The following is a 17,132-nucleotide window of genomic DNA, read 5'->3' on the forward strand; positions in this document are numbered from 1 at the left end:
TGCACATGTGGGTAAATATGTATGTCCAAAGATATTAAGTTCAGTATTGTTTATGAAAGCAAAAGATGGGAAACAATGTAAGTGTCCTTCAGTGAGATACTGTTTTAGAAAAGTACAGTGTATCCATTTAATTAAAGGTAACAAGAAAATATAAAGAATGAGCTAGGTATATATGGATGAATGTGTCCCAGTCTCCTTAAATAAAAAACCAATAAGCAAAAATAGAAACCAGCTTGCAAAACATGCTCTCTGTATACCTGTGTTTTTACACAGTGAATGTACCTACTCACATATCTGATCATTTATACATGAACTCCCCCTGGGAAGAAATACAAGAAATGTAGGTGTTGGGTATCTTTTAAGTAGGAGAACAAAGGAGTGGGGAAGGGGGCGGGGTGGGGAGAGCAGCGTGAAGTGAAAGGGGCCTTCCAAGTTCTTAGTCTGCCCATGAGCACTGCTGCTGGATTTTTTTCACTGTGCATATATTCCTTAAAATCTCAGACATGTAAATGACATATGATATTAAAGTTAGATCCTTCATCAAAATAATTAGTTGTTAGAAATTAGAACAATAACCTTGAAGTTCTAAGGCCAGCTTCCTGGCCTGGATTCTAGCAAGGACTTACTATCCAGTAGGTTCTAAAAGTTATCTTCTCAGTGTCTCATTTTCTTCCGTGGTAAGTAAGGTCTTTGACACCTTCATTTAAATTATATATTGTTAATATCACCCAATAATCAGCAGTATTATTTCAGTATTTATGGAAATACCTCAGTCATTTACTTTGCATGTAAACATACACAGACCTATTTGGAGCAGATTGCTATCAAATGTATTTTAATGTAGTCAGATTTAGGAATTTTTTCTTTCTTGGGTTTTGTTTTAGTTAGGAAGGCCTCTGTATTCAAGATAGTTCTTCAGATTCTCCAATCTTTCCATTAATACCTTCTTTTTTATTTTTTTAGTGTTAAATCTTTTATTCACCTGAAATTATTTTAGTAAAGGGAGTGAGAAAGGTATCTTCGTTTCCTGTGGCCACTGGAACAAATTACCACAAGCATGTGGCCTGAAAGGCAGAAATGAATTCTCTCACAGTTCTGGGGGCCAGAAGTCTGAAATAAAGGTGTCATAGGGGCCACACTCCATACAGGGGCTCTGGGGGAAATCTGTTCCAGGCCTCTGCTAGCTTCCAGATTGTGCCTGCAAGCTTGGCTCGGAGCCACTGTGACCCCAGGCTCTTCTCAGTTCTCTCTTTGACTTTTGCTTCGTGTGAGTCTCCTCTTCTCTCTTATAAGGATACCCATGACATCATCTGGGGCCCACCCGAGATAATCCAGGATTATCTCCTCATCTTAAAATCCTTAGTCATATCTGCAAAGACCTTTTTTTCCAAATAAGGTTGTATTCACAGCATCCAGGGATTTTGGGTGGATATTTCAGCCTACCACAGTAGAGCTCTAATTTGATTGTTTCCTGTTGGTTAGCCAGTTGGTTAGCCAGTTGCTGTAACACTTTTTAATTGGATAATCTAGTTTTCCTCATTGAATTGAAACCACATGGTTATACACACGCACTTCCATTTGAATTTGAGCCCACTTCTGGGCTCTCTGTTGTGTTCTGTTATTTGGTCTGTTCAAGTAGTAGTATCAGACTGTTTTCATTGTTGTTGGGCTGCCTGTTCTCTTTCTTCTTAGTAAAACTTTTCCATTCTGCAGGTTTCCATGACTTTAAGCTATCTAGTAAACAGCTCACCCCCCAATTCTTGGTGCTATTTGTATTGGAATTGAATCAATGTATATATTAACTTAGACTGAGTTTTACAATATTGGTTTTTTAAAACCAAGAGCAAGGGAGCGCCTGGATGACTCAGTGGGTTAAAGCCTCTGCCTTCAGTTCAGGTCATGATCTCAGGGCCCTGGGATTGAGCCCCGCATCAGGCTCTCTGCTCAGCGGGGAGCCTGCTTCCCCCTCTTTCTGCCTACCTCTCTGCCTACTTGTGATTTCTCTCTCTGTCAAATAAATAAATAAAATCTTTTTAAAAAAACTGTTTAAAAAAATAAATAAATAAACCAAGAGCAGGGTATGTCTTTCTATTCAGTCACATCTCTGTCTCTCAGTAGTATTTTAAAGTTTTCTTTATATAGATCTTTCACATTTTCTTTTAATTTTGTTTCCAGTTATTTTGTCTTTTTGTGCTGTCGTAAATAGAACCTTTTCTTCTGCTGAGTTTATAACTCCTGTGTGTATGGAAGTGCTGTGTGGCAACATAAATGTGTATTATTAATGCATATGTAGGTAGTTGCTTTATATACAGCTATGTTTACCCTGTTTTCCTCTTGTTTTCAATAATTTTCCACTCAGTTTACTTGTAGTTTCCAGGCAGAAAATTATATCCTATGCAAATAATGATACATTTACCTTATTCTTTCTAATTATTTTAATTTACTTTAATTTTAATTAAAAACTTTTTTTTATTTGGGTTTAGAGGACGCACAATGTTACATTACTTTCAGGTGTGCAGCTTAGTGATTTTATAAGTTTATACATTATGCTGTGTTCATCATAAGTGTAGCAGCCCTCGGTCCTGTTATGTCACTGTTACAATATCATTGACTATATTCCTCATGCTGTGCCTTTTATTCCTGTGACATATTCATTCAATAACTGGAAGCCTCTGTCTCCCTCAACCCCCAACCCCCTCCCCTGTAGCAACCTTCAGTTTGTTCTCTATATTTATAAAGAAACTATATTTATAGTTTTTTGTTATTTATAGGTCAAATTCTGTTTTTTATTTCTTTATTCATTGTAGGGTTTTGTTTGTTTGTTTGTTGGGCTTTTTTAGAGTCCACTGGTGAATGCAATCCTACAGTGTTTGTCTTTCTCTGACTAACTTAGTTCACTTAGCATAATACCATCCACGTCCATTCATGTTATCTCAAATGCCATGAACTTATCCTTTTTTATGGCTGTGTAATATTTCACTGTGTATATGTGTGTGTCACGTCTTTCCTATTCATTTGTCCAATGATAGATATTTAGATTGCTTCATATGTTGACTGTTGTAATTAATGCTGCAGTAAACATAGGGATGCATATATCTTTTCAAATTATTGTTTTTGTTTCTTTGGGTAAAGTACCCAATAGTGGAATTACCAGATCACGTGGCATTTCTATTTTTAATTTTTTGAGGAGCCTCCATACTGTTTTACACAGTGGCTGTACCAGTTAACATTCCCACCAATAGTGTATGAGGTTTTCTTTTTCTCTACGTCCATGCCAGCACTTATTGTTTCTTGTGTGTTTGAGTTTAGTCATTCTGACAAGCATGAGGTGATATCTCATTGCGGTTTGAGCTGCATTTCCCTGATGATTAGTCTGTTGGCCATCTGTATGTCTTCTTTGGAAAAATGTCTGTTTGGGTCCTCTGCCTGTTCTTTAATCAGATTGCTAGGGGGAAGCAGTTGGTGTTGAATTATATAAGTTCTTTATGTATTCTGAGTATTAACCTCTTATTGGATCTGTCATTTGCAAGTATCTTCTATTCAGTAGGTTGTCGTTTTGTTAATGGTTTACTTTGGTGTGCAGAAGCTTTTTATTTCCATGTAGTCCCACTCATTTATTTTTGCTTTTGTTTCCCTTGCCTCAGGAAACACATTTAGAAAAATGTTTGTACAGGCCGATGTCAGAGAAATTACTGCCTATATTCTCTTTTAGAATCTTTGGCTTTTCAGGTCTCACATTTAGGTCTTTAATCCATTTGAGGGTTTTTTGTGTGTATGGTGTGAGAAATGGGTCCAGTTTCCCTTTATTGGATGTAACTGTCCAGCTTTCTCAGCACCATTTGTTGGAGACACTGGGTTTTCCCCATTGTATAGTCTTGCCTCCTTTGTCATAGATTGATTAAGCATTAATCAATCTATGATTGATAATTATAATCAAGCCCATAAGTTTGGGCTTATTTCTGCGCTCTCTATTCTGCTATTAAACTATGTGTCTGTTTTTGTATCAGTAACATATTGTTTTGATTACTCTAGCTTTGTAGTATGTCTTAAAATCTGGTATTGTGATACTCTCAGTTTTGTTCTTTTTTCTTGAGATTGCTTTGGAAGTTTGGGGTCTTTTGTGGTTCCATACAAATTTTAAGATTATTTGTTCTAGATTTGTGAAAAATGTTGTTGGTATTTTGATATGGGGTTGTATTGAATTGCTTTGGGTAATATAGACATTTTAATAATGTTTGTTCTTCCAATCCATTAGCATGGAATATCTTTCCATTTGTTTGTGTCTTCAGTTTCTTTCATCAGTGTTTTATAGTTTTTTGGAGTACAGTCTTTCGCCTCTTTGGTAAACTTTATTTCTAGGCATTTTATTCTTTTTGGTACAATCATGTTGTTTTCTTAATTTATCTTTCTGCTACCCTATTATTAGTGTATTGAAACACTACTGATTTCTGGGTATTAACTTCCAAATTCTGCAGCTTTACTGAATACATTTATTACTTCTAATAGTTTTTGTTGGAGTCTTAAGGCTTTTTTTATGTATGGGACCATGTCATCTGCCAACGGTAATGGTTTAACTTCTTTATCAGTATGGGTGCCTCATTTCTTTTTCTTGTCTTATTATTGTGGCTAAGACTTCTAGTACTGTGTTGAATAAAAGTGGCAAAGAGTAGACATCCTTTTCTTATTCCTGATCTTAGAGAGAAACTTTCGGTTTTTAGCACTAAATGTGATGTTAGTTATGGATTTTTCACATACAGGTATTATAATGCTGAGGTATGTTCCCTCTAGCCACACTTTTTTGAGAGTTTTTATCATAAGTAAATGTTGCCCAGTTTTTGTACTAGTTATCTAATTGTATTTACTAATACTGCTGGCACGGTATTAAATAATGTCATGATACCGCACATCTTTTTCTTAATTTGAACTTTAAAGGAGTGACTCCATTAGGTTAAATCAAGTAATTGCCCTTTTGTAGGTGAAAAAAAGTCAAATATTGGCAATATCACATTGCTCAATTGTTTAATGATGTCATTGTTTGATAATACTTCTCCATAAAGCATAATTTTTGAGAACTCGTGCATACAAGATGTTACAGATGAATCCATATCTTTCTCTTCTATTTATTCAATAATGATTTATTGAACACTATGGGTCAGGTACTGTTCTAGATTATGGGGATATAGTTTTTATGGAGCTTATATTCGGGTTGCCAGATACAGTAAATAAGTCCCTAAATTTTAGATGATAGCTAGTGCAAAGAATAAAACTAAAATAGGGATAAGTGGATGTAGAGTAACCAGGGAAAGAAAAGGTTACTATTTTTTAGATACGGTGATTGGGGTAAAAACCTCTGCTATGTGATTTTTTACTTAAGTGAAGGAGTGAGCCGTGTGGATATCCAAGGGAAGAGCACTCCATGCAAAGAAAACACCATACAAAGAACAGAGGCATGTTCATCTGAAATAGATGCTGAATTTTATTACATTCATTTATTGTATTTCACGAAAGTGACCCTGTGACTTTTCTACTTTGATCAATGAGTATGATGAAGTATATTATTGGCTTTCCTCATATTGAATTGTCCTTGCATCTTTGGCATGACCCTTACATAGTTATGGTTTATTCTTTGTCGTGTGTCAGACTGGCTTCAGAAAAATCTTGTACGCTTTTCTGTATATACTCTCAAACTGTTTTGAATACCATTAAACCTATCTACGTTGTAAAGATTTGATAGAGTTCACCTGTGAAACTGTCACAGCCCGGTGCTTTTGTGGAGGAGAAGGTAAAAGAGTAATTTCTTGGTTTCTCTCTTTTCCATCCCCTCATGGTAAATATTCTGTTTGGATTTTCCAAGTCTTCTGTGTCTGCTTAGTAATTAATATTTTCCTGGGGATTCATGCACCCAGATTTTCAGCTTTCTTTAAATAGAATTGCTTGAAGCGGAAGTTCTTTTGGTTTTTTTTGGTGAGCATTAACGGATGATATTTTCCGGCATTATAGGTAGTTGAATTATATTTACAGTTGAATAATGTGCTTGCTTAAATCTTAGCTCTGCCGGGTGGGGAGAACAGGCACTGTCCTGTCTTTTACCCCACATGTGAGGAGGCTGAAGCTTGCCGTCCAGAGTGACTGCAGCAGCACTGGACTTCAGCTCCCGCCGTCCCTCATCCAGTGAGCTCTTCAGAGGGCTGCGCTCTCTCTTAATATCTATACCCTTCCACGGTGGATATTTTCCTCCCGTCTCCTTCCAGCCCATTTGGTCACCTTCCACTTCTTGCATACTAAGTTCATGGCACTGTCTGCGGCATGTGACTCGTTAGCCAGGGCTGTGCTGCTATTTCTCCTGTGTTCACCTGCTGGAGTATACTGTTTACTGCCAAGTGGCAGAGTCTCCGAAGGGAAGCTAATATTTAAAAGGATCTTTCCGTAAAGGTCACTGTAATTGAGAATGTGTGTCTGGTTGTTTTTCTTCACTGCAATTGACTTCTGTCAGTGATGAAATGAAGATTGACTGTATCTCACTTTATCACAGAAAAGCCCCATTAGGCATTCCATAAATCTCCGTGCTGGCACATGACACGTATCCACCTTCTTTCTCCAGTGATGATAACGAACGGTCTTTAAACACTTTACCTGTGCCGATGGAGGCCTCGAGTTTCATTCCTGGCACCAGCAGTGTGAGGGCCATAGAAGTTTTAAAACCCAGCAGGATCACAGAGGCCCCTCGTGCAGCCACACGTGGGCAGATTCAATTACAGTTTCTGGTTAAAAGAAGTGGCTGTGCCGGGAGGGAAGAGGAGCCGGCTGGAGGGCGGGCAGGATATAGATCCAGAATGCTATTAGCTTACACATCACACCGAGATGGACGTGTGTGAGAGCCTGGCCCCAGGCCAGCAGCCTGCCATCCTGACAGCTCTGTCAGCCGTGGTCACTTTTCCTGCCAGAGAAGCTGCCATTCTCGCTAGTTCCATCCGTGTAGTTTTCAGTGTGCATGTCTTGTCAGATACGGGATACCTGGATGTAGGTGTGTGTGCTGAAATATCGTTCCCATCTGTAAAGGATCTGTTTAAAACCATGTTGGGTCAGTAGGCAGTATTTAAAGAGGTCGTTCTTTGAGCGAGTAAAGGTTTGTATATTGTTTTTGCCAAGAAGAGACATAAACCCACAGAGGAAAGTGTAACTTTTTCCCTGAGTTATATTTAGGTGACTGATTGTCCCCGTCCAGCATATCCCTGTGTAGAGGCCAGCATTTCTCAGAGCGGTTCTGTGGACTGCCTTGTGTCAGAGTCAAGGGTGGGAGAAGGGGGGTTAAAGATGCAGGTTTCTAGACCGCTCCTCACACTCAGCTAGACTCTGTGAGCTTGCGGCTGGAAATCTGCATCTTAAGAAGTTTCCCAGGTGACTATTTTGTAAACCTATTTTGTAAAACTATTTTTGTTTACTAAAGTAAACCACAAATAAACCACAAATGATTTACCCCTTTAAAATGTACAGAATATATTATTCCAATTATAGAGATTTATGCTGAAGAAACAGATTATTTGCACAACCAAGTAATTTCCCTGTTTTTTTTTTAAAATAGCAAGGTGCTGTCATGTATTTAATATATAAATTATTTTGCTAAATGTATTATTCTACATATAACTTTTTGAAAACATTTTGTATGAGATGAGCAATCCATGATAGCAGAAGCAAAGGGTATAATAATAAAAATGATACTTTTATTATACTTACAGTATGCCAGCCCTGTTTGAGAACTGTATATATATTATTCATTTAATCTTCTCAACAGTGCTGTGAAGGAAGCGGTATTATTGTCCCCATTTTACAGATGAGGAGATTGAGGCAGATTGAGGCTTATAAGCTGACCAAAGCCATATAGGTAGCAGGTGGCAGAATTGGGATCTGAGTGCAGGCTGTCTGGCTTCCGGGTCAAGCTTCTGCCCTTGACGACTACAGTGTACTGCTTCTCATCACAAAGCAACTCATGGCAGATATGAAAAAAAAAAATTGAGTACTAGTGAAGCTGAAAAGACAACTGTGTAAGCCAGAATGGCAGAGGCAAGCACTAGACTAAGAACCAGAAGTTCCAGGGTGTTGCTCCTGCCCTGTGCTTCGCTGATGTGGCCCGGGCCTGTTTCCCCATGTGTGAGGATAGCCTGTCTGTGGTAAAGTAAGGCCCAGCTCTACAGTTGAAAGAGGGCGCCATGACACCTGGACAGCCTTAGGCCTGTGCACTCTTCAAAGATTTTTTCCTTTAATTTGTTTAACCATTTGGTGATAAGGCGGATAGTGGTGATTTTAGAGGGTTTTTTTGTTTTTTTTTCCTCTGTTTTCTCTTTCTGTTTCCCATTTCCACAGGTTTCATGTTTGTCCCTTTTCCCTACCTTCATCTAGGCTTTGAACTCACACACCAGCATTATGAGTTAGTGTGCCCTCTTTAATGAGTCCGAGAGATGTTTATCTATTTTCCCAAAATATTATGTGTTCATTTTTTGAAGAAAATAGAAACGGCATGTTGCATCTCATCTTCTTATTCATCCCTAATATTTAAAAAAAATGTATCTTTGATTAGCTCCTCACCAGAAAGAAGGGCCCATTTCAAGTGGAATCTTTTGGTCAAGCCCCTTATTTAATCTTAATAATTCTGCAATTGTGATGACTGGGTCACAGTTCATCTGGACCGTATTCATTCTAACAGGGTTAACAAGTGTGTCAGATTGTCAAGTCATGGCTATAATTGACTTTGGCTTTGAGGTTTTCCTTCATAATAAACAATGGGCCCTGAGCCAAAAAAGCTTGTGGTTTATACTCACATACTGATGACTGAATATTATAAGTGATTTCTCCTCATACTCATTCTGTGACCCTGGAACTGGCTTTATGCTTTTTAAATGAATCATATCAGAAGAATATCCCTAATTAAAAAGAACATGATCTGTGTACTTTCCAATGCAGCTGAAAACATTCTGAGATTCTTCTGGAAAGGGAGTGTAAAAGTCCTAGGTTAGAGCTCAGTCAGAAGAGAGAAGACCGCTCTGCTGACAGTTTGAATATCTCACACCAGCAGTGCACCCCAGAAATGTCCTCATAGAATATTGCAGGAGGAATCTTTATTTATTACTGACTATTCTACACCAGATTCCCCTGGATAGAAACACTGAAGGTGGGACTCAGTTTTTGTTGGGCTTCTGACATTTTTCCGCTAACACACAGTTGCTGGGAAAAACTTGCTTTGTCCAGATATGTGTGAGAATTCCATTTAAAAAATGTCCCAAGGGGAAAATTATTCAGCACATAGTATCATCTCATAAGAATTGATAGATTTGAGAAAGACATTTGCTTAAGCTTTTATCTTTGCTTCATGAAATGTTAATTATTAGCAAATGCAGAGTTTACTGAAGCTAAAACAAAATGAAACAAAAAAACTTTCAGCCCTTCTCTGATTAGTTTATTGAATGGTTCATAACAATAATTATGTTGATACATAATCTGTTCTCCTTTTCTTGGTAACTCTAGTAAACAAATTGATGTATGTAGTCAAGTGAGAAATGTTTACTGTTCACCAAGTGAGTTAATCAAACAGGAAAACAGCTTTCTGTTAAGTTTAAGTTTTCAGTTAACATTTAGAAAAATGGGTTAGTGTGGGCCATCAACCAGTAAGTTAGATAGTCTGGATAAAGCTGATTTCAATCATGTGGGTTACTCTGCTGGTTCTCAATAAGGTTTACCAGGGCCCTACTGACCTGTTGAGCAGCTGCCTTGATTATACCCTTGGCTGAATGGAATGTTCCCCTTACCACCTTTTCCTTCAAATCAGTCTTTTTATAGGCTTTTGTTTAGGGGCAGCTGACACAAATCTTCCATGAGGCTAGAAGTTTGAGTTGGCAACTTCCTGTCTCTTGAGAAACAAGGTATAGAATCCTAGACGAGCTGATTAAATAGAAGATACAGGAATGGGTCAGAAATGGTAATGCTTTCTTAAGGTGGTGGGTTATATTTCTTGCTCAATTTTTATTTCTATGTATATTTCCTGAGTTCTTGCCATGTGTTTAGTGCCCATTTGGTTTGGTTTGGTTTTCTCTTACTCATAGGAGCACCCAACAAAGTCTATATTAAAATCAGCTACAAATTCTGTTTCTTTAAGCAGCTCAGAAAGGAATCCACTTTTGTGGCCAGGAACAATGTTAATAGAGACTTGAAGTTTTTTTTGTTGTTGTTGTTCTTGTTTATTTGTTGGTTTCCTATTGGTTTTAAAAGCAGGGGCTTCTGGAGCAACTTTTAAGTGTTTTCAAATCCATTAGCATTTTTTTTTTTTTTTTGCATGTGTCATTTTACTTCTGCTTGGCATTGTTGATTTATTTTTATAGTAGTTTTCTATGTCAAGGGCAAATTAGGCTATCCCCCAGGGAAGAAATCTTTTGGTTCTGTTCCTAACTCTTCCTAATCATCTCTGTTTCTCGTTGTCTTAAAAAGTAGTGACTGCAGAAACCCATTTTAAATGCCCTAGATAATCTGAACTGAATTTGGGGGGGCAGTGAGGGGTTCTTTGTCATATAGGAGTTTCCAAATTTTTTCAAAAGAATAACTGCTGGAAATAAATTTAAAGATAACAGTTGCTGAAAAGAAAGAATAGCTTCAAGATTTAAGGCTGTAATTGTCTCACTTTGCTTCTATAATGCATTCTCTAGACTAAATAGAGATGTACTCAAGTCAAATACTTTTTTTTGAAGAACCTAGTCTTAGTTCAGCAAATAACATAGAGCTCTTATGCGCATGGTGCTGTGAGAATGTTGGTATTGGGGACAGGACGGATTGGAACAAGGGAAACTTCTGTCTCTGGGCCACATCTCCCCCCACCTGCTCATGCCTCACTCCCAGGGATTAAGGACTGCTCTTTCAGGGGTGGGCCTGTGAGAGCGCTGCCTCAAACTCAGTCCTTTACTCAGTCTTCAGTGCCATTATCTAGGGTGGGCTTCTCCCAAGGTGAGAAGTACTTCCCTCCAGTTGAAGGAAACTCATCCTGTGTCAGAGTTGATGTTAAGAAGACATCAACTTGGGGCGCCTGGGTGGCTTGGTGGGTTGAGGCCTCTGCCCTCGGCTTGCTCGTGATCCCAGGGTCCCGGGATCGAGCCCCATATCGGGCTCTCTGCTCAGCAGGGAGCCTGCGTCCTCCTCTCTCTGCCTGCTTCTCTGCCTACTTGTGATCTCTGTCAAATAAATGAATGAAATCTTAAAAAGGGGCGCCTGGGTGGCTCAGTCTGTTAAGCGACTGCCTTCAGCTTGGGTCATGATCCCAGGGTCCTGGGATCCAGCCCCACATCGGACTCCCTGCTCAGCAGGGAGTCTGCTTCTCCCTCTGCCTACTGCTCTGCCTACTTGTACTCTCTGTCAAATAAATTAAAAAAAAAAAAAAAAAGAAAGAAATCTTAAAATAAAAGAAGAAGACAGACTCTTCCTCCACAGCCTGGTTTCAGAGCCCTGCTTTACTGCTTTCTGTCCCCAGCTGCGGAGGGGGGCAGGTGTTCCCACAGGTGCTGCTCAGTGCACTCTCCCAAGCAGTACTCATGAGGGGAAGTGTAGGAATTTGTAGAGCAATTTGATACATTTTTGGAATCGAATTAAAATTTGGATTTGCACTTTGCAGTCTTTTTATTTTTCTAGAAATATGGTACTTATCTGCAAGGGTTTGGAAATTAGAAAACAAAGCCTGGCCGTGCACCACAGATGGTTTGAGAAGCACTGCTCTAGGCTGGGCCCCAGACTGGAGGCTGAGGCCTTCTCCAGGGTGCTTCCTGTTTATTCTAAAAGCAGGTTCATTATTCCTTATTCCCAAACCCAAGAGTCTGGTTCTTCTTTTTTTAATCAAAACAAATGTTTTTAATGTTGGTAAATATACATAACCTAAAACTTACCCTCTTAGCCATTTTTAAGTATACATTTCCATAGTGTTAAGTACACCAGTCTACAGAACTCTTCTCATCTTGCCAAACTAAAATTCTATAGTCACTAAACAAGGGCTCTTCCTTTCCCCTCTATCCAGTCCCTGGCAACCACCATTCTGCTTTCTGTCTCATGGATATGACTGTCTCGGTCCCGCATATAAATGGAATGACACAGTATAGGTCTTTTTGTGACTTGCCTATTTCACTTAGCATAATGTCCTTAAGGTTCATCTTTGTGGCATTTGCCAGAGTTTCTTTCCTTTTTAAGGCTGAATAAATTTCATTGTACATATCATCACATTTTGTTTTCTATCTAGTCTTCTATCCATGACACTTAGGTTGCTCCTACGTTCTGACTGTTCTGATAATGGTGCACCGAACATGGGCGCACAAATATTTCAGACCCCACTTTCAAAGTATGGGGGTATATTTCCTGAAGTGGAATTGCTCGACCACATGGTAATTTTATTTTTAATTTTTTGAGGATCTACTGTGTTGTTTTCCATAGAGGCTGCACCATTTTACATTCCTACCATCACTGTTCAAGGGTTCCAGTTTCTCCACATCCTGGTCAATACTTGGTATTTTCTAGGTTTGGTTTGTTTGTCTTTTGTTTGATAGTAGCCATCCTGCTGGGTGTGAGGTGTTACCTCACTGTGGTTTTGGTCTGGATTTTCCTAGTGCTTAGCGATTTTGGGCATCTTTTTATGTGCCTGTTAAGTCTTTTGCTATCTTCTTTGGAGAAATATCTGTTGAAGTCCTTTGCCCTGTTTTTAACTGTGTTGTTTGGGGTTTCGTTGTTATTGTTGTTTTTATTGTTATTGTTGAGTTTAGGAGTTCTTTATATATTCTAGGTAGTAATCCCTTATAAATATATAATTAGCAAACATTTTCTCCCCTTTCATAGGCTGCCTTTTCAGTCTGTTGATTGTATCTACTGATGCACAGGTTTTATTTTTATATAGTTCAGTTTACCTGGGGTTTTTTTTTGTGTGTGCTTATGCTTTTGTTGTCTTATCAAAGAAATCATTACTGCATCCAATGTCATAAAGCTTTTCTGTAGTATTTTATAGTTTTTGCTCTAAGTTTACGTCTTTGATCCATTTTAAGTTAATTTTTGCATATGGAATAAGGTGAGGGTCCAGTTCTATTTATTGCTTTTGGTACAATTTTGCCAGCACCATTTTTTGAAAGGAGCCTACTTCTTCCATGCAGGTGTTCCCTACCTGGCCAATAAAATGAAAGACAAAGTGGTAAACAAGTACTGCTGGGAAAATCTGGACAGGAGCTTCTCCTTGGGGGAAGGACAGCCTGGCTGTTTGAAAGCTAAATGTCATGATTTGATGTTGCATATACATAATATGATTCTTTTTCTGGCAACATTGTTATTAGTTCAAAAACTGGAATTTAAAATACTAAATTGTATGGAATTCCTCAAAGAGACCATTCTACCTTCCAAACAAATTCATATCCCCTAAGTTAAGATACCTGGAGAGGACAAAGGAAACTGCTGTGGTCTGGTAATTCAGCACAACAGTCTAAGTGATCCTGATGTAAAAGTTTAATCAGTGAATTTTGCTTAATTTAATTTAGTGCTGGGGGAAGAGGTATCTCCTTTGAAAACTAATATATTTCCTTTTTCTTTGTCTTTTTCTGGGCTACTAGGAAGTTGAGTGTTGTATTGTTATGTTTACCCTTTCCTTCTACTCATTGGTTTTGATTTTCTTTATAGGGCCATTTTACTGAAGTATAATATGTATAATAAGATACAAAATGCACCCATTTCAAGTCTTGACAAATGTATACACCTGTGTAATCACTTCAGTCAAGATCGTGGAATATTTCCATCCCCCCAAAACATTCCCCATGCCTCTTTACAGTCATTACTCCCTTTCTGCCCCCCTGTGAAATAGTTCCATTCATTCTATGTTCTTCAAGTTAGCCACCAACTTGTAAAAAATACTTTGGAAAGTAGGTAGAATATGAGAGCAATTACTTAAATGAATAGCCTTTTTAAGATTTAGGTTTTGTTCTTCCTGTGATCTGTCATTTAATTTTTTTTAATATCCAAAAAACACCAATTCTTAGTACTTAAGTCTTATTCCAACTAAAATTGATGAGTTGTTGTCTTATTGCCAGATATGGTTACCAGACCATGTTATTTTCTTCTCTTTTCAAATAGTTTTTAAACCACATTTGTTCCCATATAGGTCTTGTCTGTACCTCAGTGGTCCACATCTTTGCTGGACGATGAAATATGTAATGAACACCAGTTGCCCTACTGTCACATGTTAGAGAGCCGGCCTAGGGGTGGGGGGGCTGCTTTCTAGTAACTCAGCAACTCATGACCTATGAAAATCTGCAACTGTTTTTGGAAATGTTAGGGCTGTGACCTGTTTATAGATGTCATAGCAGTGTCTTGAAGTGACAAGAATTTCAACTGACTGGATTGTGTATGGGGGCACCTTGGACTCCCGGTAGGTGTGTGGATCATTAGAGAGACAGGCATGAGGAATTCCAGAATTCCAGAATGACGCAGAATGATGGCTTCTGCTTCAGAACAACATCAGCATGAATGTGGATAGTATATATTTCTTCCCAGAATAATAAAGAGACAGCAACAAGTAACATAGGTTTTAACCCTGTTTTCACTTGTCAAAGAAAAGGAATGGTTATTGTCATTATTTTAACATTCTGGAATTACCTTGATATAATGAACTGAATTAAAGATGAAGATATAAGCAAAAATATATCATCTTCAGATACAGTGCTTTAATATTTCCTCGTAATGTATGCAGCCATTCTGGAAAACAGTAACAGAGAAGGTTCCTCAAAAAGTTAAAAACAGAACTACTATAATCTAGCAGTTGCACTACTAGGTATTTACCCAAAACATACAAAAATACAGATTCACAGGGACACATACATGTACCCTGATGCTCACAGCAGCATTATTGACAATAGCCAAACTATGAAAAGAGCCCAAATGTCCATTGACTGATGAATGGCTAAAGAACATGTGCTATATACATATGAACATACACATATACATACATATACACAAACACGCATACATATACATACACATACATACATACATAAACAATGGAATATTACTCAGCCATCAAAAAGAATGAAATCTTGCCATTTGCAATAACATGGATAGAACTAGAGAGTATTATGCCTAGTGACCTAAGCTAGTCAGAGAAAGACAAATACCATATGATTTCACTCATATGTGGCATTTAAGAAACAAAACAGATGAACCTATGGGAGAGGAAAAAAAGGAGAGGTTAAACCATAAGAGACTCTCAACAGTAGAGAACAAACAGAGTTAATGGAGAGGCATGGCGGGATGGGCTAAATGGGTGATGGGCATTAAGGAGCACACTAGTGAATGTAAGTGATGAATTACTAAATTCTACTCCTGAAACCAAAAAAAATAAGAAATAAAAAAAGCTTTCTAAAAATATTTCTTTGTAATGTGATAGAGCTGGGTTTTTTAAAGATCTTATTTATTTATTTGACAGAGATCACAAGTAGGCAGAGAGGCAGGCAGAGAGAGAAGGGGAAGCAGGCTCCCTGCTGAGCAGAGAACCCGATGCGGGGCTCCATCCCAGGACCCTGAGATCATGACCTGAGCCAAAGGCAGAGGCTTAACCCACTAAGCCACCCAGGTGCCCCTATAGAGCTGTTTTCAAAAGGGATTCAATAGTAGCATAACTGAAAGGAGCATCAATTATAATCATTTCACATATTCTTGAAATTATTTTCCATGTGAATGGTGTATTAAAAAAAAGTCACTGAACCAGGTGTGTTTACAAAGCCCAAAGCATCCTAACACAAAGATTGCTTGAGGTACCATGTGCCAGTATTAACAACAGCGGTAGCCAGTGATGTATCCTAGAATGCTTGAGTTTTGACATTTCCATTCACTGAACTGGGTGTTGGGGTGGAGAGAATGTCCCATCTGTTTGTTTGGTTGTTTCATTTTTGTTGGCAGTGCTCAAGTTACTCTATATGCTATCAATTATTTTAGACTCATTAAATAAGAAAGCGATTATCTCAAATTCTCCTGTTCATATGTACCATAATCACATGTATTTGGACTACTTAAGTCTAGGAACAACGCAGAGAGCTGTAAATAAAGATCATGTGTGTTCTTGCGTGGTAACTGTAACGTGGACTCCCAAAAAGTCCCAGTTTGAGTTTGAAGTAGAGGGTGGTTATGAATATATAAGATTATACTGAATTTGATGTATTTTCATTTTATTTAAGAAAAGGACAGCATACATGGTCTGCCACAGAGGGAAATCTTTAAGAGACTCTTTGACTCTTTGGATGAACAAAAGTAAATTTTTGTTATCCTTTTCTTTGCCAGAAGTTTAATGATTGATATTTAATGATTGAGATGTAGTTGATTCCCCAGACGTGCTTCCACTTGATGAAAGTAGCAAAGTCTAATCTAATAAACACTTGCTGACTAAATTTTTCCTCTTTTCATTAACTTTCTTTTAGGACTCAGCCCAAAACCATGTTTGCCCAAGTTGAATCTGATGATGAGGAAGCAAAGAATGAGCCAGAATGGAAAAAGCGTAAAATTTAAAGACTCTCACATGAGAGCTGTTTGCATGAAGGGGGAGTGATATTGGACAGGTTGTTGTTGGTTTTTTTTTAATGAAATAAAAAGCACATTTTTATGAACAACTTTTGTAGTTTGCGTTATTGAACCATTCAAAAGATTGGTAGCTACCCTCCACTAAACTTGTGCTTACATTTTTTTAACTACAACTATGAGTCTGTATTATAAATAAATAAGAAACAGATTCTTAGCTTATTACCAAGTAGTTTAGGTATTTGGAAACTTTATTCAACTGTTATTGGTCTTATACAGATTCTTACAACGTTGAGGGCGGGAGATGTACAGAAATGGACATGTGTCTTGACCAACTCTAGGAGCATAATATGGAGATAGACATCAAAAAGTTTAATATTTCTGTGTAATTTCACAAGTTGTTTACATGATTATAATTAATTAGGCTGAGTTCAGGCTAAAAGCATTGCCATACTAGGAAAGAACATGTATCTGATTATCTTTAAGCAGCAGAATATAGTGGTTAGGATGTAGGAAATAGGCTTTGAAGTCAGACCCATGTGGGTTCAAATCTTGTCTCTGGTCTTTACTGT

At 38.0% G+C, this 17,132-nt stretch overlaps 1 protein-coding gene across 2 annotated transcripts in view; it reads left to right on the forward strand.

The window, feature by feature from the left end:
• Positions 1-16,649, forward strand: part of WDR70 (WD repeat domain 70) — a 298,407-nt gene extending 281,758 nt beyond the window's left edge. For both annotated transcript variants that reach the window (XM_045079485.1, XM_045079486.1), the window contains one exon: positions 16,464-16,649. In XM_045079485.1, coding sequence (XP_044935420.1) covers positions 16,464-16,551 — 88 coding nt within the window. In that variant the 3' untranslated portion in view covers positions 16,552-16,649. The remainder of the gene's footprint in view (positions 1-16,463) is intronic.
• Positions 16,650-17,132: the final 483 nt, after the last annotated feature.

This window comes from Mustela putorius, unplaced genomic scaffold (genome assembly GCF_011764305.1).
Source record: "Mustela putorius furo isolate JIRA1106 unplaced genomic scaffold, ASM1176430v1.1 tig00000407_pilon_pilon_pilon, whole genome shotgun sequence".
NCBI lineage: Eukaryota > Metazoa > Chordata > Mammalia > Carnivora > Mustelidae > Mustela > Mustela putorius.